This window comes from Elaeis guineensis, chromosome 1, assembly GCF_000442705.2.
Source record: "Elaeis guineensis isolate ETL-2024a chromosome 1, EG11, whole genome shotgun sequence".
Classification (NCBI taxonomy): Eukaryota; Viridiplantae; Streptophyta; class Magnoliopsida; order Arecales; family Arecaceae; genus Elaeis; species Elaeis guineensis.
In genome coordinates, this window is record NC_025993.2 from 118878657 (window position 1) to 118904765 (window position 26109).

The following is a 26109-nucleotide window of genomic DNA, read 5'->3' on the forward strand; positions in this document are numbered from 1 at the left end:
AATCCGACGACTCCGATCCCTGACAAACATGCACACTGACATGGGAAGGAAGGGAGAGAAGAGAGGAAGAGAACCATATGCTTACCTCGAGCTCCGACGACCTCTCCGATGAGAATTGTGGCAGCACGGTGACGGTTTTCGGAGCGATTTTCGACGATCTTTGTTTCGCTCTAGGATTCTTTGGTAGGAAGAAGGAGAAGGGTCTCCCCCTTAAATAGAACCAGAGGGAAGGAGTTTGACTCCTCCTCCGGTGCCTTTTCGACTCCGATTAGGAGTCGTCGACGATGGAAGAAGACTCCCGCAGGAGTCTTCTTCAATTTTTTTTGGGGTTTAAGGCCCAATGGGTCGGGTGTTACAGTTTCTACTCTCATTCAAACATTCAAGATGAATTATTCACAATAGTTAAAACTGCATCTTGCTTATATTTTATTTTCTAAAACTTTTTTTTAAAGAGAAAGGAGGAAGAATTTATTGAAAATAAATAGGATCCAAATACTTGGGAATTCCTTGATCAAGATTTGAAGTTAAAACTTCTTGAGATGTCATTTGATCCACCGCATCATAATCATATTAGTTTATGCTTTAGAAGTCAATCTGACTGACACATTTATTTTTTTAGGATATATTTTATACTTTATCTTATTATTAATTAATAAAATTGGATGATTTATTTTTATTCATGTTGTGTATATGTCCATTAATCGTTCAATAAATTAAGATGATACATATTCTCAAGAGTTAAAATTTGAAGCATGCGTTAGCAATTTACTAAATTGTCAATCGAATTTTTATTCAACCTTATAGAATTAGAATTGTTCATTTTTGTGTGATTAATTCTTAAATTATTTTGATTGATAGATCATCACGGAATGGTGATTGATCTAATAAGATTGATGCATAGATCATTTTTTTTGGATAGATGAGTCTCGAGTCTATAGTGTGGGGATACTGAAGCGAGAGTGCAGACGGTTATTAGAGAACAAGGATACTGAACATGACTAACATGAGAAGTTATTTAAATATTTACTCACTTATTAGTGATTTTTTGATATTATATTGTGTGACTAGTTCTTTGATCTACGAGAAGTAGATTATTGCAGTGAGATTGTTGTAGTTTGACTATACATATACTTGATTCTTAGTCATATGGATCTTTATAATGCATGTTGGCTGCAGTAGATTCATTGTAGGGATAGGATGTATACTAAATGAGATCTATCAATCTTAATAGATAAGAAGCAGTCCTATATAATTTATGAGACTAAGTTCTGAGGATCATGGCATGGTAGTGTGAATAATAAAAAAAAATTCATAAAATTTTACAGTATGAACTCAAGTTAAATAAATATTACATATGACAGATAATGAGATTTGACGAATTTTTTATAACCTCCATCTTGTTAGGACTCAAGATTGAAGAATTATATTATACGATAACTACACCTAGAGGTTCGATTCCTTCCATTCTGCTGAATTACCACTACATATTGCTAGACATCACTGATGGATTGTGAGACCAACAAAATTTATTTTGATAGTGAATAATTCTTATTAGATGAGTTGAAAATATTTTAATTTATTAAAAAAAATTCAATGATATTAGTGATAGAGATCATAATATATTTACTATCAGATAGAATAGAACCTATTGAGTCACACACATAAAAATTCTAACTGATCGGATAGTTAAATTATAATTTTGAATCATCAAGGGATCTGATTATCAATATGATTGATGATTGGATTGATTTATAAAGTTATATGAGAGGACTTGCAAATAGTTTGTGAGTTAAAGAAGGATCTATTTGCAATTGTTGCATATTATTTGATTTGATCAAATAATGAGTTAAAGAATGACCTAATTTAATTTGATTGGACTTGATTTGAGTTTGAATCAAATTAGGTTTCATAAGTCCAAAAGAGTTTGGACTGAATTTGTATTTGATTTAAAAGGAAACCCAAACTAAATCAAATTTGATTTGGACTAAACCTTAATCAAGTGGTTGACTTGGTCCAAGGGAGATCATGCCCAAGATGTCTAAGCCAAAAGAAAAAATACCGATGATTTCTTTTTGGTTTTAGCATGGAGATATAGTGGCACAAAGTGTGTGGAGCAGACTCCATCTTGAAGAGTCCTAGCACCTCCAAATTCTTATCCTAACTAACCCTAAAAAGATTTAGGGTGTTGAGATTTAAAAGGAATTTAAATCTACGCCTCATCTAATTTGAAAAGAAGAGAGAGAACATGCAAAGGTGTTCACATATAAAAGAAAGGGAAAAGAAGAGGCGCTGAAAGTCAGATCTAACACCTCTTTCCTTTTCACACGTCTAAAGAGTTGGATATCCCTAGTCTTTGCACCCTATATGCTCTCCCTTCATCCTCCTTTAAGTTCTCTGTTGTTCTCTTGAGAAGAGAAAAAAGAAAAAATATTCAACAATCCAAGAAGCAATTTCTACAAGAGAGCTAGCACTTAGTGAGATCAGGATCTCTTGATCAGATCATCATTATGTGAATATCTGTAGATATTGGATACATGTATAGCTTCAAAGGAACCTTCAAGACATCCACGAATCATCGAATCATGATGAAGATCTATCCGCGTAAGGTGAAAATTAGATCTTCCTTTTACTTTTATTTTTTTTTTAATCTTAACTATGAGAGATCCTGAATTTTGAGATGCAATCTCATGCTGCATGCATAAATTAATCTGATTTTATTCTGCTACATTTTAAGTTTTAATCTTGCATGCTATCGAATTTCTTCAAGTCATAAATCGGTGTTTCGGGACAAATTAGCTAGAAGTAGAGTTTCAAAAATCAACAAAAAATTATGCAAATCTATCAAAATTTTGAAAAGAGTCTAGAAAAACAAAATTTAGAAGTCACAAACTAAAAAGCATTTAAGCTTTCTAAGATATTTATGTACTATTTATTTATAAATAAGTATAGCAGAGAGTAGACTAGTAATTGAGGTCAACAACATCACTACCCACAACAATATATGACACCATGAGTTTGTAATACATCGATTTCTTTGATAGCTATGAATAACTTCATCAATAAATTATGAAGTATTTGTGCAATTCTTGGAATAACAACAATTCTCAATTGATTCATGTATAAAGAATATTTGAAGAATCATTAAGCTAAGAGAAAAACTAGAAACAATCAATGAATTTTCTGCTACTTAGAATATTATTTTACCAAATTGTCCACTATCATTCCTTGGATAACTATATCAGAAATTTAATGGTAACTACTCCGGCACACCATTTGCTCTATTTCTTACCCCAATGGCAATCGATTATTGGCCTAACTCACATGTGAAACTTGATTGTTCTTTAAGTATTTTCACCAATCCTAATTGAAATAGAGGATGAAGAACCAAGTAGGGGCCACTAGAGCGTTAGCTTAATATTTGGTTTTATTCCTTGAAGCGAGAGATTAGGAATTTGAGGCTCAGAGTGGTACCATCTCTCAAGGCTTTGATTCTATCCCTCCTAAGGTTTTTCTTAGAGTACAAAATCTTAGTTTCACAAGCAATATATCTCCCATTGCATGATACCTATTAGGGTAGTATTTAGCCGGCTTTGACCACCTCATGTGTGTGTACACACACATACATACATACATACATACATTCATATATATATATAGAGAGAGAGAGAGAGAAGAGGGGGGGGGGGGGATGAAGTGCAGGATATGGATCCGAGTGGATCCAAACCCAATATGACCCACTTCAATGTTTGTAGAGGATCTGATGCTGGTGAGGTGATCTCACCATCCATTATTATTATATACTTTAAACGTCTCCCGTACGGGAAAGAACAAACCATACCATAGCCAACACGAAATATACGAAGACCTCATCTCATCCCTGCTTCTCGACTCTGTCATCCTTCGTTGAACGCATCACCCACAGCCCTATATAAACCCAACTCTCCTCCTCTCTCCCCAATCTCCGCGACCCCTATTCTGCTGTCGTATTTACCGATGGACGCCATGGAGGACTTGGTGCTCCGTCTCCGCGCCTCGGTCAACTCCTTCCTCTCCCAGTACGAGCCGATCACCCTCCTCCTCTCCCCCCTCCTCGCCCTCCTCCTCGCCCGGGCTCTCCACTCCCTCCTTGGTGCCCTCCAGGAGAAGGGGATCAAAGCCGCGGTTCTAGGGTTCCTAATGAGCTCCGTCAAGTGAGTTCTCGTGCTCGCTGTACCCTTTTAGAAAGCATTCTTGTGGCTTGCTCTGTTTTCTGGTCTGACATCTTGGATTGGACCAGGTTGATCCCCGGCGTCAGCGGCTACATCGAATCCGAGAAGAGAAAGGTCGGTGCTTTTTCTTTTCGTTTGAATTGGTTTCGATGGTTTCCTGCCATGTGGATCAGCCGAAATGAAATGGTTTGATGATTCTGGTCTTTGGAGATTGAGGGTGGTCTTTTATTTCTCCGCACGCTTTGCCTGTATTTCGGTGTCCAATTTCCATCCAAAAGATTGGACGGAGTTTGTTCTTGAGTCAGTGCCCTTTAATTTCAAATTTTTAATCCGTTAGAGGTTCTTTGTGAATTTAGATTTTTATGTGGTTGCGAGAGAGACCTTCGCGTGAACTAGGGTCACATAGATAAAAGGAAGTTTAACTTGTTTGTTTTGAAATTACTAAGCGAAAAGGAGCCAAGTTGTGGTTCTTATCTGATTTAAATTTTGATTTTGGTTGCTTGGAACATGACTAGAAATTGGTTATAATAGTGGAATATTAGTAATTAGTGGAGTTGACCATGATGAAGTTAAGTGTACCTTTTCTTCTAAGGAAGGCTTTGATAATTTTTAGGTGGTTTGCTGGGTTATGCCTTCAATTGATTATAAATCTGATATACTGAGTTTGGCATTACAGCTGTGTAAACTGGTGTAGGCTGGATTTTGGGACTAGGACATCTTGCCATATTAATAGGGTTGTATGGGAGCAATTCTGAGTCCCTGATATATATTGACTGCAATTGTCACTTCAAAGAACTGCATCATAGCCCAATATGCTTATTTCAGAACTGCATAAATTGATTCTATTTTCTTGTTCTTTTTTTTCTTTGCTACTAATGTTTTTTTCTTGTTTCTTTCTCTTTTCCCAATTGACTGAATAAAATCCAAATTAAAAAAAGAACTTTTGTAACTAAGTTATTGGCAAAGTGTTTCATCAGGTTGTGGACAAATTACAATCTGGCAGTAAGTCCAAAAGGGATAACTGGAGAGCTGAGTTGCCAAATATTGGACTTGGAAGAAGAGTTATTGAGGAACTGGAAGATGTGAAAAGTAAGGATGTGGCTTGGCAAGGAAAATGCTCCGGAACAGTGTATGTCTGCCTTTAACAGATAAAATTGCCTTGTGCAATTGAAGAACTTTATTTGTACCCATTTTTTGTTCATTTGTTCCTGTATCTATATCTAACCTGTTCACAAATTTAAATGCAGATATATCGGGGGAAGCCAGTCTGAGGGTCATTTCGCTTTGACAAATGAGGCATACTCAATGTTAGTAAGAAATATTATAGTTATCTCATTTTTGATCTACTGATATTTTTCAAACACAAGATCATTCTCAGTGTGCAAATTTAGTACTCTCTACATGCTTTATTCCCTCTTGATCATCCTTCCTGACTGTTTTTAAATCCTGGGTCCATGTTTTATGGCACTGGTGATAAACAGAGACATGGTATTCATTTATCTAAACCTTTTGCATCAGGTAGTACTTTCCCATGATTGTGCAATTGCATTGATGAAGTTGATGTTGTTCACACATAAAGTTGATGTTGCACATTTGTTGATCCATGGAATCCCCACTCTTTGTAAATACTCATGTAGCATTTATGTTGCACCTAGTGCTAATGCAAGATCTATTTGATTGGTATCCTATATGAAAGGGAGAATTAAGAGTGCAGTCACTGAGCTACATGATTTTCTTTTGCTCTCAATCTTGCTAACTGATAGAACTGATTTGCAGCTCACAAACTCATAGAGCACCAAGCCTTCTTTGAAAGAACTCAGCCTGCTTACATTTAGAATTTGTTAGATATAAAATCTGCCACACTAGATGCCTGTTTCATGGGTTTTGTATTATTTTGGTCTCAAGTCCAAGGGTTTAACCCTTCCCTTTCAGTATATTGGTTCATTTACCAGAAAACTGAAGACCAAGCAGTAGGTTGGCTTGGTAAAAAAAATGAAAACATTATAATTTAAGACATATTTTCATTTTTGCTTATATTATTTAGTCTCTGTTTGTAAATAATATGGTTCTATGTATATTCATGTTTATCATCTTCGTTTTCTCATTTCAGGTTTTCACACACCAACCCATTGCATCAGGATGTATTCCAAAGTGTGGCACGATTTGAGGGAGAAGTCATTGCCATGACAGCTGCACTCCTTGGCAGTAAAGAGAAGACATCTGGAGGACAAATCTGTGGCAATATGACATCAGGAGGGACTGAAAGTATATTACTAGCTGTTAAAACATCACGTGACTATATGAGAGCAAAAAAGGGAATAACAAAACCAGAAATGTATGTTAAAAGTTTCCATGATATCTTTAATGTGTTTAGAAGTGTGGTAATGATTTCACAGTTTCATCTAATGTTTATTTATATCTGAAATTACAGGATAATTCCTGAGTCTGCACATTCTGCATATGACAAAGCTGCACAGTATTTTAACATTAAGGTGCGGCGTGTTCCTGTAAATAAAGAATTTGTTGCAGATGTTAAAGGGATCAGGCGATGCATCAATCGAAACACGATAATGGTATGTGTATGTGTTGTAGTTTGTGTATCATACTCATATAGTAATTGAAAATATGCAATCATCCAAATTCTTATATTCATCTCCATATCTAAGTTCAGTTTCCTTTGCAACTTTGAAGAATTAGAAATGCAATAGTTTTTGTTCCTTTAATTGATTTTCATTCACATATGTTCTCAAGTTTCCACTCCTGGCTTCTCAGTTTGAGGTCTTCTACTCCTTCATGTATCAGAATAGTATGTTAGCCATATACTTTTGCTTCTATCTAGGTGTTGTGTCAAGACTTCCTGGAAGTTAATTCTTCAATTACCAAGGAAAAAGTTTACATTGGACTATTCTGTCATCATTTCAGTTTTCAAGATAATCTTCTGTAAATTAGCGATCTTTTCATGTATTGCAGCATCATAATTTTTTCAAGATAATCTAAAAGTACAAAATTTTGAAATTCCAAAGCTTTCATACTCTCTGACCTTATAGTTCTCCAGATCAACCCCTCTTTTGTTGACAGTTGTTTATTTTATACCAAAAATTTAGAATTTTGAAATTTGAAACAGTCTTAGACTCTGAATGACTGCCAAAACAGCTATGTGGAAGTCAGAGCCATCTATTGCAATCTTTGTTATATTAGATATATGATGTAGACTTATATATAGAACCCCTGCCTACCCCTAAAGAAGAAAAAGCTTTTTTTGAGAATTTTAATGTATTTCTTTGTTGAGTAGCCATGGGTTTGCATCTGAGTCATGTGATTTTGGAACCTTCAGTTTGAATCTGAATCACAGTGTGTCACCTGATTAAGTGACCGTGTTGATTGTGGATCTTAGAAAGTGAAAGAAACCGAAAAATGGCTGAAACTGTTATCAGCTAGTTGATTTGTATATTTCTAATATGGTATAACCAGAATTACCATCCACATTATACAAAAGATTTGGATATGTTGTTATAACTTAGTTATGGAGATACTTGGATTAAACCTGCAATCTTTTTTAGTAATTTTTTTAACAAAGAGTACATGACTTCATTTAAACTAACCAGCTTCTGCAATATGTCAGATTATTGGATCTGCACCAGGGTTCCCACATGGCATTGTTGATCCTATTGAAGTATGTCAAATTGTTCTAGTTTGTCTTCCTAGCTATGCTTATTGAGTTTATGATGAGCTTTATTACCAGAGATTTTTTTTGTGTTCTTCAATCATCATTTATTGTTTGGTTCCAATTGATTTGCTAATTTCTTCTACTCAGGAGCTTGGCAACTTGGCATCTAGTTATGGCATTTGCTTCCATGTTGATCTTTGCCTTGGTGGCTTCGTATTGCCATTTGCTCGGAAGCTTGGGTATTTTCTATAGAATATGCTTTTATTCTCAATTATTCGATTATCATCATCTTTTTATACATAAGTAAAACCACCATTATTCTTTTTCTATTTGAATTGGTAAAAGAAATGCCACATGGATCTTGTATGGGACCTATGTCCTATCACCACATAATATAGTAACCTTCTGTCCATCAGCCAATTTTCACTGCTTAGCATCCTTTTTGAGTTTAGGGCAATTATCACTGCTAATGCACCAAATAGTGCTATAATTTTAATGTCATAAAATGGAAAATCAAAATTTATTACTTCATAATGCAAGTTTTAGCTATGTATTAGTCCAACCATCTTTATCTTTGCTAATTGTAGTTCAGATTCATCCGTGATGAATACAAGAAGCATCTCATTTGAGTTGCACTGAGAATAATGTTCGAACATTTTCATATGTGCAAACTCTCAAGTTGACCTGTTCATGGGTTGGGTTGGCCTAAGCTTTGCCCAAAGGTTAAGAGACAATTGACTTAGGCCTAGGCCTAACTTTTCCTAGCATCCAGGCCTACTTTGCAGGCTCAAGCCTGGCCCTTACTCTAGGTTTGGGTTTTGGGCTGGGCCTTGGGCTGCCAGACCCTTTTTTCCAATTTGTTGCAAATGCTAAAAATGCTTTTAAAAAGTGCTAAATATGAATAACTAAATATTGCCAACAGCAGTTTCAACAATTTCAATACTCAATGAATAAAATAAGGTGCTTCGAGATTCTAGATCTTCTTCCGTTAAGTTTGCACTTCAACAAAAGCCTAGGGTCTAATCATAAAAACATAGGGTTAAACGAATTTCAGGCTAAGGCCGTGCTTTATTTCCCAAGCCTGAGTTTGGCCCTTTTAATAAATGGGCTTCTGTTCCAGGACTGGCCTGGCCTGGTGGGCCTAAAACCTTGGCCCAAGCCCCACCAAAAAAGGCTTTGGGCTTGAGGGTGCTAGCAGGCAGGGTGGGTCACCTGGCCCTTGAACAGGTCTGCTCTATATGCAAGTAATTATTTGGCGATCATATACTGTGTCTGTTGGAAGGTATCAATTGCAAGATTATTAATCTTTTATCTTGCAGTGAATACCTAAAACTTGCTGTTGGATTGATTTGTTGGTCATGCATGAAAGAAATTATATCTGCTTTTATTCTTGAATTTACTTACCATCAGGGGCCTTTCTTTACTTCATGGTTGAAGTAACTTCACATAAGGTTGTCATGTTTGAGTAGTGATCTGCTTTTCATCTTCAATTTACTCACATAGAAGGGATTCTCTTTGCATTTAATGTTGTAGTAACTTTGCAAAAGCTTATTATATTTGAGGGAAAATCTCCACAACCATATCTCACCACCCACATCTTTAGGTGGACATGAATGTCCCCCTTATAATGTCACCAGAAAGCCTTACTCAATCTGCTTCCAGTTTCATGATTGGTTACCAATAATTCCTTCAAAACTGAAACTGTTCTTCTATTGATTGTCTATAAACTTCAGCATCCCCATATCTGTCTCTTCGTTACTCATATTCTTTCTCTTCCTAAAATCTTGTGTGAAAGTCTGATAATGGTCTAAGGAAGTTTCTTTCTTTAAGCCTCAGTAATTTGCCTTGCAAAAAGTTGCAGAATATGCTGGTGATACAGATATTTTTACAAAATAAATTATTTAAGTCTGAGTGGTTTCCTGTGTTAAATTAGAATCAATGGTTTTCCACTCTCTCTCTCACCTATATAAAGTCATAAATTTTCTTTTGTTTTCAATTAGTAAGTTACACAGCAGATAACCTGATCTTGTGACTTGCATATTGTTCTTTTACTGTAAACTATACAGCGAATGAAACTTATAATTATGGTTATTTTTTTGCTTGATTTACATTTTTTTAGAAGTAACTCAAGTCAACGAGTCACAGTATTTGGTTTCCAATTTTTATGTACTTTGGTCAACTTTGTGAGTTTAACCACTTAATTTGTGGGGAGCCACTATGTCCTGACTGTTGCTGTCTTCATGCCCTTTGTGATGACTCCAGTGAATCATTTCTTATGCAGGTACCAAATTCCTCCTTTTGATTTTTCTGTAAAAGGAGTTACATCAATTTCAATTGATGTGCACAAGTATGGATTAGGTCCCAAGGGCACTAGTGTAGTTCTTTACAGAAAACATGAACTCAGAAAGGTAAAACAATCTTTGTCAAATTTTGAGGAGATAACTTTTATGTTGAGTTTGGGACTAATGAGTATTTTGCTTACAGATGACATAATTATTTTCTATGGGAATATTTTGTAAAAAATGGTTTCTTCTTATGGTGTAATGATAATGTTTGAATTGACTAATTTAAGAAAAAAAATTTCACTTAAGATTATTATACATTTTGACACAGTTTTGGAACCATCACTCGATGAGGTACTTATCTTGAGTTAATACTACTTGGTTTGCTCTATAAATGGGGATTCAACAATTAATTTTTAGATAATTTGTTTTTCGTAATTCAATGCAAACAAAACTAAACCATGAAAACATGAGGATGGCTTTTGTTGACACCCTTATATAGTAGTTTTTATGTAGTTGCGACAAGTGCTAAATGTCATTCAAATAAAATAAATGCTTTATTCTTGCATGTCAATTCACAAATTATTGTTTTTGTTGGGTCTTAAAGTCCCTTTTGCTTTTCATTGATATTGAATTAGTTTTGCCTAAAGGCAGTAATCTTCTACACAGAGATATTAGACTAAAATAGACCTGTGCATGGGTCAGCTGAGCCACAACTTAATATTCTTTGGGACTGAGCCTGGGCCACCTTGGCCTCTGACAACTAGTTTCCAACTTGAGCCCAGTTTGATGACAAACTGGCAGGCCTGTGCTTCACCCATCTGGCCTAAACTCCATTGCCTAGATCCAAAACCCTGAAATATTGTGGGTTTGTAGCAGTGACGATGATGGGAGCCAGTGGCAATGAGGCCTGTTGGTTGATGGTGCCAGCAGTTGGCAGTAGAGAGAGAGAGAGAGAGAGAGAGAGAGAGATTCAAATATGCCCAAAGGATTAAAATCTCGGTGGAACCTCTCCACCTTTGTCCTGGGCTAAGAAAATATTAATATGATATACATTCTTTTATGTGAACTAAAAGAATTACTGCACCCCCTCCCCTTCGGGCTGGCTGAATTTGCTTAGGTTTAGACTAGAGGTATATAGAGCAGCTAGAGCTCAAGTACAATACAACGTTCTAGTTTCCTGAAACAAGAAGAAGAAGAGAGAAAGGAGAAAGACAAGGGGCACATGGATTGCTTAGTCTGACCTGTGTACCTCCTATTTCTTATTTTTTGTTAGAGCAAGCAAAATAGTTTATGGGAAGACCAATAAACCTACTGGCAATGTAACCACAGCTTGTCATACCATTGTTATTGGCCCAAAACAATTTCTAGGAAACTAATCCTAGAAATTTGTTCACCAACTTATAAACATCTTTTTTCCTAAATTTAGCTTCTTAAAGGCAATAATTCTTGCTGGTGATAATAAGGAGGGCAACATTAGTCCCATATTGATTATGAATCAAGGGGGATTTTGACGTATATAAAAGTGACCGTCCTTGTTGTCTGAGGTGCCTTTTAGATTGGAATCCAGAGGAGCAAAATCGTGAGGCCCATGGGTTAGAGCGGACAATACCTCACGTACGGAACTATGAGCCTTTGGCCACAATATTGGTGGCCCATGTAGGTCTTGAATCTGCCACTTTGATACACCTCCTACTTGTACACAGACTCCCCCATGGTGGGGGGATTGTGGTGATAGTAAGGAAGGAGGGCATCTCCCGCCCATACACAGACTCTTCCTTGACTGAGGGAGCTACGGTGATAATAAGGAGGGCAACATTAGTTCCATACTGATTGTGAGTCAAGAGGGACTCTGGGTTATATAGGAAGGGACCATCTTTTCCGTATGAGGTGTCTTTTGGATTGAAGTCCAGAAGGGCAAAATCGTGAGGCCTGTGGGCTAGAGCGGACAATATCTCATGTGCTGGGCCATGAGCCTTTGGCTGCAACATTTGCCATTCTGATTTTTTTATTATTTCTTGATCATATTAAGGTGACTATAAAGTAATTTTCCTATTTGTCTTGAAATATATTCATCAGTACTGAAATTTTGAACAATTACCTTCACTAGTTTATTGAAAGGTCGTACAAGATTCTTGGCACATATTTGGGTGTTATCTAAGGCAAATATGTAAATATGAATTTATGTTTCCATTGCTAGCTTGTATTTGAATATGGGTATATATATACATGAGATATTTCATAATTTTCTTCTCAACTTCATTGTTTTGCTTTTCGTATTGTGCCAGCTATGGGCCATGACTGTGTAGTTCTTGAGAAGTTTTTTCCTGAGATTCTATAGCTTAACAAACCTGAGTTCTAGTAATATCAAAAGAGAAGAAATATATAATCATATTGCTTGGTCTTTGGAGTTCATCTTTGAGCAATTATAGGTACATCTGGTTCTCTTTTTCTACATTTGAAATCCTGTGTCGTGTGGCAATCCATTTCTTGTCTTTTTGATGGTGTTGATGGGCACAAATATTTTGGCATTCATTAAATCTCAATTCTGCTTGTTGTGTCTGTGTTTGCCTTTTCACTAGCATCTTATAACTGCTCAATGTGAATGGCTTGTCGTCACTTAATAGCAAGGTTTGACAATTGACTGTATTTTTGATGTATGGATAGATGAGAGGGTTCCATAGGGTCTTGTGAAGCAAGGCTGAATCCTCCTTTGACTGCTATACTTTATAAATAATTCTTTAGACCCAGCATAAGCAACCTTATGATCAGATCTTTCGCAAGAATCCTCTTGAGCAGAAATTTCCTTATCTTCAATGAGTTTGGCGATATATGAACCTAGGCTGCTTGATAATCATTATGAGTTACAATCCCGGTAATTTTCTTCTGAGTCTGTCTTGATTACAGCATACATTATGAGTTGTTTTGAGTGGTAAGATCATCTCCTGTCTCTTCTTTCATTTGTTGAATGCATGATGCTTTCCTCAACTTGTCTTTCACACTGAGAAAATTTATTGGATGCAATTGTTGTGATCTTCATCTTTGTCTTCTTCATGGGCTTGATGAAGCCCTTGGGCTTTCAGTGCTTTGATGCTTTGTATATGATATCCACTTACAAATTCTTTGGCTTGATATTCTTGTGAATAAGTCCACATGGAACGGGACCTTGAATTATTATAATTGTCTTGTGTGGAGTCCCACAACTCATCAAGTCTTCTATGAATGTTGATCAATAACTTGTCACATTCTTCTGGCATTAGAATTCCTCTTTCACTTTGGATCCAGCTTGTCCTTGATGACTGTATATAGTATGCAACCTAAATTGTTATGCCAAACTGATGTAGGACAATCTATGGAAAGGGGATCAATGAGGGTTAGGATAAGGCTAGGTCTATAGATTGCTGGAATTTCAGGGTTGAACCTGAGTTTTCAAAGAAGGGACAGCGTTCTTGAAAAGAGTAGATAATTGTTGACTGTAATCTAACCAAGGGTTTGGGATTTTAGGGTTGAAATTGGGTTTGTAAGGGTTTATGCAATTGAATATTTGATATTATCACTTGCTGGAATTTCCTCTAAAATGAATCTGGGATGTATGTGATATGAAAGATTTATGTGAAATAAGATAATTTTTAATGAAGAATAATTAGAAAAAAAAGGTGGATGAGGAAAAAAAATTGAAAGGGAAAAGAAATAAGGCTAAATGGAAAAGGAAGTTTAATACCGGACTCACTTTGTGACCTAGGAAGGCTTCTAGGGCTTGAAGGTTTCACAAAGCATACTGCAAGAGAAAAAACACCAAAGATGCACTCTTTCTTTCACATTCTTCGTAAAAGCTGATTACATTGCATCAGATATTTGATGAAGAATGATTAGAACAATGGTAGATGAGGAAAAGATGAAAGTGAAAAGAAAAAGGGCTAAAGGGAAGAGGAAGGATAATACCAGAATAATTCCTTTTAAATCCTAAAACCCTAAACCCTATATTAAATTATAATCAACCATTCTATTTTTTCCAAGAACATTATCTTTTCTAGTTCAGTTTTCTTGAAACTTAGGTTTTGTCCTGAAATTCCCACAACATATAGACTTCATCTCTATTCTAACCCTCATAGATTGCCCTACATCAACTGTGGATGTACCATGCTGTACTGTGGTATATACCATGCCTGTATTGGCAAACCATGAGTAGATACAGGGATGTACCATCATATGCACTATACAGCTACATGACCAGTACGTCCCCATGCTATGGTATTTCAAACCTTGCATAATAGTGTAGCTAAATCATGGTCTCTAAATTGAACTTGTACTTTTTGGCTTCAGATACTTTCAAAAGAAAAACATAATCATAGTCAGAAAACCTCATCTGGCTTTTTTCTCTTACTAGTGCTTTGAATGTGGTGGATTCATGTCAAATCTAGCAAGAGAAATGCAACAAGCTAATTTGGTCTGTATCCAGGGATTAGGTTGTACTTATTGGATTATATCTGAGTTCTAAATTTTTAATAGAATATTTAATAACTTGATAGCATGCTTAATAAATCACTGGTTTTATTAATATTTTTATCTCATAGCTTTGCTTGCATTGCTAAATGACTTTTTGCTACCTGGACTAATTGATCAATTACACAAATGTTCATGTTTATGATATCGCTTGCATTACTGTGACTTCTAGTTGTTTCCACCTAATAGAACCTTATGACCATGGCTTTTTTTTTTTTTGTATGACTTCCATCTTAAATTTGATGATTTTTAACAAAAATCCTGATCAAGATTTGCTGTACCAGTACCGGACGGCGTGCCGGTACCGGACCAGTATGGTACGGTATCGGTACCATACCGTACCGACACACGGTACGCCCGGGCATACCGGTCCGGTACCGGTACAATTTTTTTCGATTTTCAAATTTTTTTTTTAAGTTAATAATTGATAAATACAACCTCAATATGGCATTATATTGCATATTATTGACACATTTGGGTTCAATTTGGAGTTAGGTTGCGGTACAAAGACTCTTGATCCAAAATTTCAAACATATATTTATTTACATTATATTTCAACTATGTCATCTTAAAACTAAAAAAAAATATATAAAATACGCATTAAAATGTATCTAAATATTTAAGTACAAAGCGCAATAACTGATATACGAACCTTAAGATGTACTCTGCATTTAATTTCTTGTCGAGTGTCTATGACGCTCGTAGATATCTGGATCATCAACATAGTCTGAAGGGACATCAGTCCAACCCTCTAGCCAAGCTGCACCGTACTCTCGAATATTCATCATCCCATAAGGCATCCTCTCTGGATTGTAAGGCATCTCAGACCTCTCGCTAAAATTCTGATTCTGAGAAGTATCCTCGAGATGATGGTACGGTTGTGGAGGAGCCCATCCAAATATGCCAGTAGCAAAATCTGATCATGGAGCTGCTCCAGGCTGCATAGGGTAGTAACCACTAGAAGATGATGCCTCGGATGCACCATATGCATATGGATCATAAGGTGGCTGTGGATAATAGGATCCATAATGCGAGGATGATCCAGATACATCCATGGACCCTACTCCACGTGCAAAATCGTCCGCAGCTGCATCATGTGCTGGATGACCTCTAGGAGTCCGTCGTCTATATGAAATCGGCTCCCCACGATCTCTACCGATTCGTCCACCATGATCTCTATCCTGTGTGACATGCGTAAATTGAGACTCACCGGTGAATCGAATATCACCCTGTGGCTGTGTCTCATAAACGGTGGTCTCCTATCTTCTAGTTTCTCTCTGATCATTAGATCCATGGCTACTACTACCAGTATCATCATCACTCTCCCTGGTGTCCGTATCTGAACCAGATCGCTCCTGTACTCTCGAGAGTGGTGCACGTGCAACTGTCTTTTCTTTTCCCCCCTTGTGCCCCTCTGTGACTGAGTTTCCTGTGATTGGGAGGATGGATACCTTCTTGCTGGCTGCCGGGAGAAACGTCTATACATCTCTCGCTCGAATCTCTGAAAAAATGTATTGGATAGCGAGTCATGTGATGAATGAGTCCCTTGTGTCCCCTCAGACTGTGGCTGATCAGCTGGAATCCTATGTGGAATATTTTTTTCTGCCCATTGCCCTGGATCCACTCTGATCTCTCTTGCCACCACACTGGCTGGTCGTGGAGGGGATTCTGGCTCATCAAGCTCTGGCTCCTGCTGCTGACTTGCAAGCCATCCGATGATCGGATCGTCATCCTCGTCGGCATAATCATCCAGCATCGGATCAGTGTACTTCAACTGAACTTCCTCCTGAATACATTTTAGCCTCAACCTCAGATTGTAGTGAACATATACAAGATCGTCGAGGCATTTTTGTGTCAGACGATTTCTCTGTTTGTTGTGGATAAAGGCGAAAGTGGACCAATTACGCTCACAGCCACTAGCAGAGACCGTCTGAAAAAGAATACGGACAGCCATATGTCTCAAATTTTCTGCTGACGTTTAAAAATGAATCCACCATTCAGCTACAAAAGCAAAATTATATATCAAATTTGATGATATTATTAAGCAAAATTACATATCAATCTACATTGCTCATTATTGATATGTAATTTACCTGGATTCATCTGCTTTTTGCTTACGACAGCTGATGGGACTCCAAAACTGTCTGATCCCTCTTTAAACTGTTTCGTCTGAAATAAAATATATTTATTATTTATAAATATATCAGATCGAATTCAGTTGAATAATTACATCTGTTTTAAACTAGCATATCTCTTGCAGACACAACGATGCGATTTCTGGATCGGACACCATCTTATATATGACATTGCGAAGAGCAGCAAGAAGCTCGCTATCCATATCTATCCTCGGAATAGTATACTGAAATCTCGGATTCAAGTAATAAGCTGCAGATAAATTTCAAGACTGATTAAGCACAATTTTATTTTCATGCTTCGAAAAAATATTTTAAAACATTCTTGAATCCAAACTTACCAGCTAGATGCAAATCTCTGCCCATCTGATAGTCCCAACGGCGCTCAATAATGTTAATGAATTCTTGAGCATGCTTGGGATTATTCTCACTGATCTGTTTCTTTGCCCTCTCCATCATGTAATATAGGAAGCCCATCGGGGTATCTCTCGCTGTCCACGGCGCGAAGCACCTCATATAAAGGCTTGATAGCCTTCACTATCTTCTCAGCCCGCTGCCAAAATGACTGACTCATCACCAAGTTCTCCACATGACTTCTATCAGTGCCGGCCCTCGCATATCTGCTTTTCTGCCACTCGGCACTGACAAACATCTAACGTAGGGGTATTTTCTTTTGAAGAAGACTATCAAGTACTATGTAGTTGGTAGCAAACCGTGTGATATCCGGTCGTAAGATCTCCCCCCCAGTATACGTCCGCATCAATGAAAGAACCCATGTGTGGTTGTAGATGAATCTAGTAATGGTCTGGGCAATCTCCACTACTTGCTGCACCCTGCGAATCTTTCCAATATCCATCAATATAAGATCAATGCAATGTGCAGCACATGGGATCCAGTATATCTGCGGTCGCTGCTCCATCAGCAACTCTCCGACAGCCTTATATTGTGGTCCGTTATCTGTGATGACCTGCACGACATGCTGCTCACCCACTGAATCAATCACCTCCTCTATCAGACCAAGGATATATGTGGCATCGTGCATCTTATCTGAAGCATCGATTGATTTGTGAAAAAATATTTTTCCATCACAGTATGTCAAAAAATTAATAATGCTCCACCTAGTAGGACCTGTCCAACCATCACACATCACTGTCAGACCGTATGTAGGTCATTTATTTTTGTAAGAAGCAATCCATCTCTGCAGATCCTCCTTATTGCTGTCAAGAAGCTGACCATAGATGTCCTTAGGTCCTGAAGGATCTACATCCTGACCGGCAGCCTCTATGGTTGAAATAGCAGATCGGTAGTAAGGATTGGCTGCTGCATTTGCTGGAATATGGCTGAAATGAAATCATGATCCAATAGCTCGCCACATATCTTTCTTCTTATCTTTTTTCAGCATACTGTCAATTCTCTGCTGCTTTGAATCCTTGCTGGGCAAAGCATGTGGATCCAAATCCTGAATGCTGGCTCCTGCTGGAATATCTATGGAGGACCTCCTACTGCCAAAAGCTCCCAACAAAGAAGACATGCTGCGTTTGCTCCCTCTACCACCAGGCTCTCTGACTGAGGTAGTCCTCCTGAACTCGAATTCTCCCCTATCAGTCGCTGATCCAGATCCTGATTCGTAGCATGATGGTTCGAATCGTCTCTGTACCGGGCCATCTCCTCCTGCTGGTACTGATCCGCCAAGCTCGCATGAATGACAGCCTCAATCTGTGCCTCCTCATCATTTGGAGCAGAAGCTTCCTCTGACTCTCTAGAGTGATATCTGCAGCTCGACGGTCTATTTCGGTCTTTTTCTGCTTGGCCTTTTCCTTCGCTGCTTTCGAATCAACAAAGTGCTTTTTCATCAATTGTCGGACCTCTTGCGGATATTTCCGACACATCGACACATCAGGATAACCACCAGCTAGATGCTGCTTCAACCTAGTCACTCCTCCCTTGAACTCTGTGTTGCACCATTTGCATCTCCAATGATGTCGAGTCGAGAGCATCTCGCTATGATCCCAACCGATGTCACGCTCTTGATCTTTCTTCTTACTCATTTCTGCAGATATAATAAAATACTAATTATTTCGAATTACCTGTAATATAACACTAATTACATATATTTTTTATTTGATAATATTTTTTACTATTTAAATATTTATAAAAAAATTTCAAAAAATTCTCAAGTTAGATTCAAATATTTCAATTATTTTGAATCATTCTAAACATTATTCTCAATTTCAAAACTAACACTGATTTTTTATTTTTTTATTTTTTTAATAATTTTTATATAAATAAATATATACTATAAAATAGCTGATTAATTAAAGTGAACGAACGCCATGCTCTAAATTTTTTTCTTATAAATATATGCAAGTATAACAAAACACGATAGTTTAACGATAATTAAAATAATTTTATATAATTTTAAAATAATTTTAATAATTATTTTAAAACTTATAAATTCAAAATAAATATGTTATATGCTTCAAATAATATTTTTAAATTAACTAAAATATAACATTATTTTTATATATTTTTTATTTTATAATTAAAATTTTAAATTTAAATAATTAAAAAAATAATTTTTTAATTTCAAATATTTGAAAAAAAAATTAGAAATTAGATTTAAGTAGTTTGAATCATTCTAAACATGATTCCCAAACTCTGATTTTTTTTCTAAAATTTATTTTTTTTATTTTTAAATAAATAAATATTTAAAAATATTTAAAAAATATATAATTAATAAAAATTAATAATTTTGATGTCATCGTGTAGATCTTCCAAAGATCTATCACATATAATTAAATCATCCCAAAATCACAATATTTTGGCATGATTTTCTCTTATTTTCATTCTTTCTCATTCTTATCCTATTTTTAACAACAAAAATTAAAAAAAAATATTTACTAAGAAAATAACACATTATCTTACCTTCGGCCAAAGATCAGCCTCTCCTCGAACCACTCCTGCAATTTGACGAAGTTTTTTTCTTTTTTTCTAATTTTTCGGTGGTCTCAATGGTTTCGTTGAGACCTTCGGATCCTTGGGAGTTCTATGAGACATCTCAGAGAACTCCAAAGCAGGGTAAGGATTCTTTTATGCATGTGATCTCCGACTCCACCCCCCCTCTCCCCTTGTCACTTTAGGCATATGGGGTGTCGGTACGGTTCGGTTCACGCCGAACCGGACCGAACCGGACCATACCGTTCGGTTTTGGACGGTATGGAAGCGAACCGGACCGAACTGCTCGATTCGGTATCGGTTTGGGGTGATACGCTCGATTGAGCACCGGTCCGGCTCGATACGCCCCGTACCGGGCGGTTCGGCCCGATACGGCGAACCCTGGCCCTGATTAATAGTAAATTGGAATGCAGATGGGATATGCACTGTACATTTTAACAGATTAAGTTTTTGTGAACAGGTAATAATTTGGTCTGTTGGTTCAGATACGGTCATAGCCAGATCCAACATAAGAAGTTTGTTGGATCCAGTTTTAGAATCCAAGGACCCATTTTTTGAAGGGTAAAAAAACTTATCTAGAAATTTATATTTTCCTAGGTAAGTATTTCTCAAGAAACATTTAGGTAAGAAAATAATTGACCGATGTTCTTTTATGCATTGGAAAATGGCTCTAGAATTTATCACCCATGTTCTTTTGCACTACTACTTTTCTAAGTAAATTCCCAAGATCTATCTGTGTTATTCATAATACTATTTATTATATAATATTGTTATATAACTATATTTTATTATATATAGATAATACCAAGGATTTAGATCCCAGCAGAATGTTCCGTGGGATATCGGGATCGGATATCATCCCATGTGTCGGGACAGGACCATCCCACTAATGTCCCAATGTCCCAACTGGGACGTTTTGGGACATCCTTTGTCCCAAATGTTAGGACGGGGCGGGATGGCGGCGTGTCCTGTTCCATAAAAAAACTATGATAGCCCCATCCCACAAGATTTAAAACCTTGGATAATACAATACAATATATTTTATTATAATAATATATTATATTATAATAATAACATATTATTATAGGATGTTATATTATTTTGATTATTTATATCATATATTATGTATAGTTTATATAAATAATATATACTATAATATAATATAGAGAATATATATATATTATATAATAATATATGATGATATCATGATATAATATAATTATTATTATAAGGTTAAGGATAAAAAAAGGTTATTTTTTCGGATGGAAAAATGACTTACCCACCAATTAGGTGGTTAGACTTACCCTTATTTTATGGGTAATGTTACCTATAAAAAATAACTTACCATTTAAGGCCCATTCTTTTGTGGGTAAATATTATAGAAAAGTTGATCAACTTTTTTATTCACCGGTTTATCTATATTTTCATGCTTCTCTAGATGGATAAATCATGTTTTCATAGACAATATTTACCCATGAAATGGGAAAAATCTTACCCAACTAGGAGGTGGCTAAATTATTTTTTCATCAATCAGAAAAATAATTTTTTTATTTCATTCTTAATATATCCTTAGTCTTATAATAATAATATAATATATTATACTATATTATTATATATAATAATATTTATTTAATATATTATTATAATATAATATATATATTATATTATAATATGGTATATTATATTATCATGTGGCACATTATATTATCATAATATAATATTATATCATACTATAATGTAGTATATTATTAATATATATGATAATAATATAATGTATTATATTATATTATTTTATTATATAATATATTATAATAACACAATAATAATATATAATAGTATAATAATATAATATATAATAATATGATAACATAATACATAATAGTATAATATATTATAATATATTGTTATATATAATAATATTTATTTAATATATTATTGTATTATATTATATTATATTATTATATGTAGTAATATTTATATAATAAAGAGTATTATGAAAAATATGGATAGATCTTAACAACTTATCTAGAAAACTAATGCAAAAGAACATGGTTAAAAATTCTCAAGCCATTTCCAATGTATAAAAGAATATGAATAAATTATTTTTCTGTCTAAATATTATCTGAAAAATATTTATCTAAAAAATATAGATTTTTGGATAAGTTTTTTACCCTCAAAATAATGAGCCCTTGGAGAAGGATAAGAATATGGGTAAGTTGGTCAATAGAAAAGCTGATCAATTTTTTCATGATATTTATGCACCAAAGAGCGGATACCAAACTTGATAATTTTCTAAAGGCTGGCTCATGTTATTGAGCTATCAGCCTCCATTACGGCCCCACATTTATGGCTACTAAGGTAACCTTAGACTCAAGTAAGACATTTTTTTTTCCAAAGAAATGAAAGAAAAAAAACTCATGTTATGTGGGCCATTTGTGGGTTATCATATATTCACTATGATAAACCAATTTCAGAATTCTCATGAATCAATGTTACTGCTTAGCATGTCCATTTGGCTTAGAAAGATGTAATGCTCGCTAAGGTGTGTCGAAAAGTTAGATGTGGCTTTGACTGGGTCAGTGTAGCCTTTTGCAAGCATAAAATGTAGGCATGCGTCCCCGACTAGTACCTTTGACTGATACTCCTGGCCTGGCCATATTTGAAGTTCGTATGTATGATTTATGTATTCTTAAGCCAAATAGGCTCAGTATATCGTGTCAGATAGAAAGTGGTCTGCCATAGAAAATAAAGGATACCTTCAAGGCTTCAACATGTTATCGCAGTAGAGGAAAAACAATTACTATATCTTGACTTCTTTCAATCTACATATTCTGCTATAGCCTTATTTGTATTCATAAGTGATTTGGTACTAACTGTTATTTTTGTTCTGGCTGTGCAATGGATATCCTGGTTATCGCCATTAATCTTCAACAGCACCAATTTGTTGCAGGTAAGTTATATATTAATTTTCTCATTTAGTGTTCAATGCTTAATCTGTGAACATGATTTCTTTTGATTCTTGCACTCTGTGATATGTTATTAGTCTAAACTCTCATGTGAAAGGTTTGCACTTAATATTGAAACAGTAGGAATGATCTTTTCTGGTTGCATCACTGTTAGTTCTTCTTTGCTGTATTGAGCAAGACTCAGAAGCACGTGTTGAAGGAAGATGATTTTAAGACCCTCCCATGTGCAACACTTGCTTTAGAATAACGTAACATTATCTTCTGTTCAACAACCAACTCTGCACCCCTCCCACTCCTGCTCTCGGGGCATTAAGTGCCGACATACTGATAAGTTTTTTTCAAACTTTGAAGATCGGAATGCAATGTCTATTGTATAGAATATGAAAGAGATTGAGATGGTTCATTGTATTAAGATTTCATCTTTTTGTACACCGCATTAGCCACAATCAAGTGAAATTACGTATCAAATACCATCGGGATTCATATTTGTTGCAGATGAAATCATGGACGTTGACAGTTGGGGATACCATCCTTGTATATTCTGTTGTATGACACATAAAATATAAGAAAGAGAACACCTTAAAATACATGTTATTTAAATTGTCTCATCAGATCTGGTGGCTAGCCCGTGATGCTAGAATTTCACATATTCAATTGAAAATGGCAATGGTTTTCTTTTATTTGTTTGTAAAATTTGGTTTGATAGACTAACTGCTCCTCATGCTCCTTGTTTGCTTGTCTTTTGAACAGTCACTGAGTGGTCTGGAGGGCTATATGTCTCCCCTACCATTGCTGGAAGCAGACCTGGTGGACTGATTGCCGGGGCTTGGGCAGCTATGATGTCATTAGGACTGAATGGTAATACATTCACTGTTTCATCTTGAAGTTGATCAATTACTTCATCGAGCTTCCTTTTTATCACTAAATAATTTTGTCAGGATACTTGGAGAATACAAGGCAGATCATGGAAGCATCCAAGAAGATACAGAAAGGGTAAATGGTGCTTCTCGTAATAATTAGTTGCATGCAAGATCTGCAAATTTTGAAGTTTCTGGTTTTGAGCAGGATAGAGGATATTCCAGAGTTGTTTGTTGTTGGAAAGCCACACATGACAGTGGTGGCTTTTGGCTCCAATGCAGTTGACATCTTTGAAGTCAATGATTTAATGTCATCAAAGGGGTGGCATTTGAATGCCTTGCAGAGACCTAACAGGCAGGCTTTCTTTATAACACATTTCATACTGCAGCTTATCAATAATTATATTTCCTATTCATTTCATTTCGTGATATTAACAGTGTTCCTTTAATTCTCCTCAGCCTTCATATCTGTGTAACACTTCAGCACGTTCCAGTGTTTGAAGACTTCCTAAGAGATCTTAGGGATTCTGTTAAAACTGTAAGTCCTTTTAGAATATCATTTCTAATCTTTTAGTTGGTGTGCCTTATTATTTTTTATTTAATTGTTTTTTCATATATAGGTGAAGGAAAACCCAGGTGCAATTAGTGGTGGACTAGCTCCGGTCTATGGTGCTGCAGGAAAGATGCCTGATAGAGGTATGGTGGAGGAGTTGCTGGTAGAATTCATGGACAGCTCCTGCTAGCCCTGGTTTCTTGTGCAACTCCATACAAAATCTCATAGTATTTCTAAAATTTCTTCCTGTTACCTTTGTTGTTGAAAGAAAATGCCATTCAGATATGAAGGTTTATGAACTATTCCTCTCACGCTGTATTGACATTGCTTATCCATTTGAGAGGGTGTATGTTGTTACAATAGGACGCATCACAGATAATCCTGGTAGGAGACGATCAATATGAATGTATTATTTTGAACGTTTATAAGGCAATGACATTATCTGTTTAGTTTTAGCAAAAGTCTTAATAACGGTTGCATCACATATTTCAAACAAGTCGATCCTTATTTTCGACTGACATCATATCCTTCTGAGAATTATTTCGAGGAACTGTGATGAACTAAAAGGTCCTCAAGTGAACGGCCCAAACTCAGGTTTGGCTTCTGAAATGAGCATGGCTAATCTTGGAATTAAATTATGAAATAAAGCACTTTGGGGGTCACCACTTAAAGTAATATCAAGTCAATGAGTTGTTTCAGCTGAAATGTATGGTAGTGGTTGAAACCATTGTCAAACATAAAGCCAAAGTCTCAGGTAAATAAAAGGGGGAAGATTACTCTCATGAGGTCCATCTTGAGTTTTATCCCAGCATATCTCCTAGCAAATATTGTTGTTCCGTGCTCTTGTTTCACAGACTTTGAGCAGTAGTTTCGGAACTTTCTCTGGATTTTTAGACATAGTGGTTGTGGGCTTCACCTCCTGTTCTGAGAGGTTGTTTGCCAGTCGGTATGGATAGGGGTCTGGGGATCTAGTCTTTGTTGGTCAGAAGGAAGGCTATAATCGTCAGACATGTTATTAAATTTCGTATCCAGCCTAACTGCTTGTGGAGCAGAATGATGAGGGCCCGATATGGGGTCTAGAGGTAGAGGTTCCAGATTCGCATTGAGCGCAGTTGCTCCTTTATCTGAAGGGAGATCTATATATGCGCCCCTGCAGTGATGACCTACGTTAGATGGCTGATTGACGATAGAATTTCGATTGATATGAGTCAGGATGCTTGGATCTCTAGTCTCCCTCTATCTTGTTGGCTGACCTACGTCAGCATGGAGGTGGATGATGACTTATGGGTTTGTAGTTGATCACTGTCGACGGTAGGGGCTGGAGGGCTCAAAGCATCATCTGTCTTTTTGGGGGCTAGCTTGCTGATAGGATCCTTGCTATTCCTATCCCATGCATTAGAGTCAGGATTTAAGGGTGTGGGGCTGGTCATGCTGCTCCAAGACCCCTAACAGAGATCTTGTTGCGATGTGCAAGTCTGTTCTTGAGCAGAGGATCAAGGCTGCTTGGATCTGGCTAGTGGTGGTTCATCTCAGGGTTAGACTCTTCTTTTGGAAGGTTGCTGGGACTGGCTTTCGATTCGAACACTTCTCAGAAATAGAGACATGGACCTGCTAGTTGCCTGCTCGATGTACGGATCGGAGGATGAGATGATAAGCATGCATTGCTTCGATGTCCATGGGCGTGCTTGATCTGGAGAATGGCAGAAGGGCAGCCCTGGGGAGCTATGAGCGACTCCTGGCTTTCTCCATTCTTGGAAAAGATCTGTCGATGCACGACGAAAGGCCACACTATTGGTTGTAGGATGGCGTACATTGCTTATCAGATTTGGCTGTCCAGGAATACCTGGGTCTTTGACGTTGAGGTTGTGCCTATGTATTGGATGTTGGAGAGAGCATGTTTCCTTGCTAAGGAGTACTATTAGTTCGACGTTGTTGGATAATCTTTTGCCACTCCGAGTCTCTGGGGCTCCCTTGCTGCACATACAT

General features: G+C 36.4%; 1 protein-coding gene and 2 pseudogenes across 1 annotated transcript; 1 reads left to right on the plus strand and 2 right to left on the minus strand.

Annotated features, from left to right (window-relative positions):
• Positions 1–3853: 3853 nt before the first annotated feature.
• LOC105038819 (sphingosine-1-phosphate lyase) lies at positions 3854–24584 on the plus strand. The gene is made up of 15 exons (XM_010914725.4): positions 3854–4190; positions 4277–4322; positions 5186–5337; positions 5456–5515; positions 6319–6543; positions 6640–6781; positions 7831–7881; positions 8023–8114; positions 10157–10283; positions 22682–22697; positions 23464–23571; positions 23652–23706; positions 23779–23925; positions 24030–24108; positions 24191–24584. Exons 1-15 carry the CDS (start codon positions 3994–3996, stop codon positions 24311–24313), a joined length of 1620 nt encoding a protein of 539 aa, XP_010913027.2. The 5' UTR covers positions 3854–3993; the 3' UTR covers positions 24314–24584.
• Positions 15199–15978, minus strand: LOC140854766 (uncharacterized; annotated as a pseudogene).
• Positions 17220–18167, minus strand: LOC140854773 (uncharacterized; annotated as a pseudogene).
• Positions 24585–26109: the final 1525 nt, after the last annotated feature.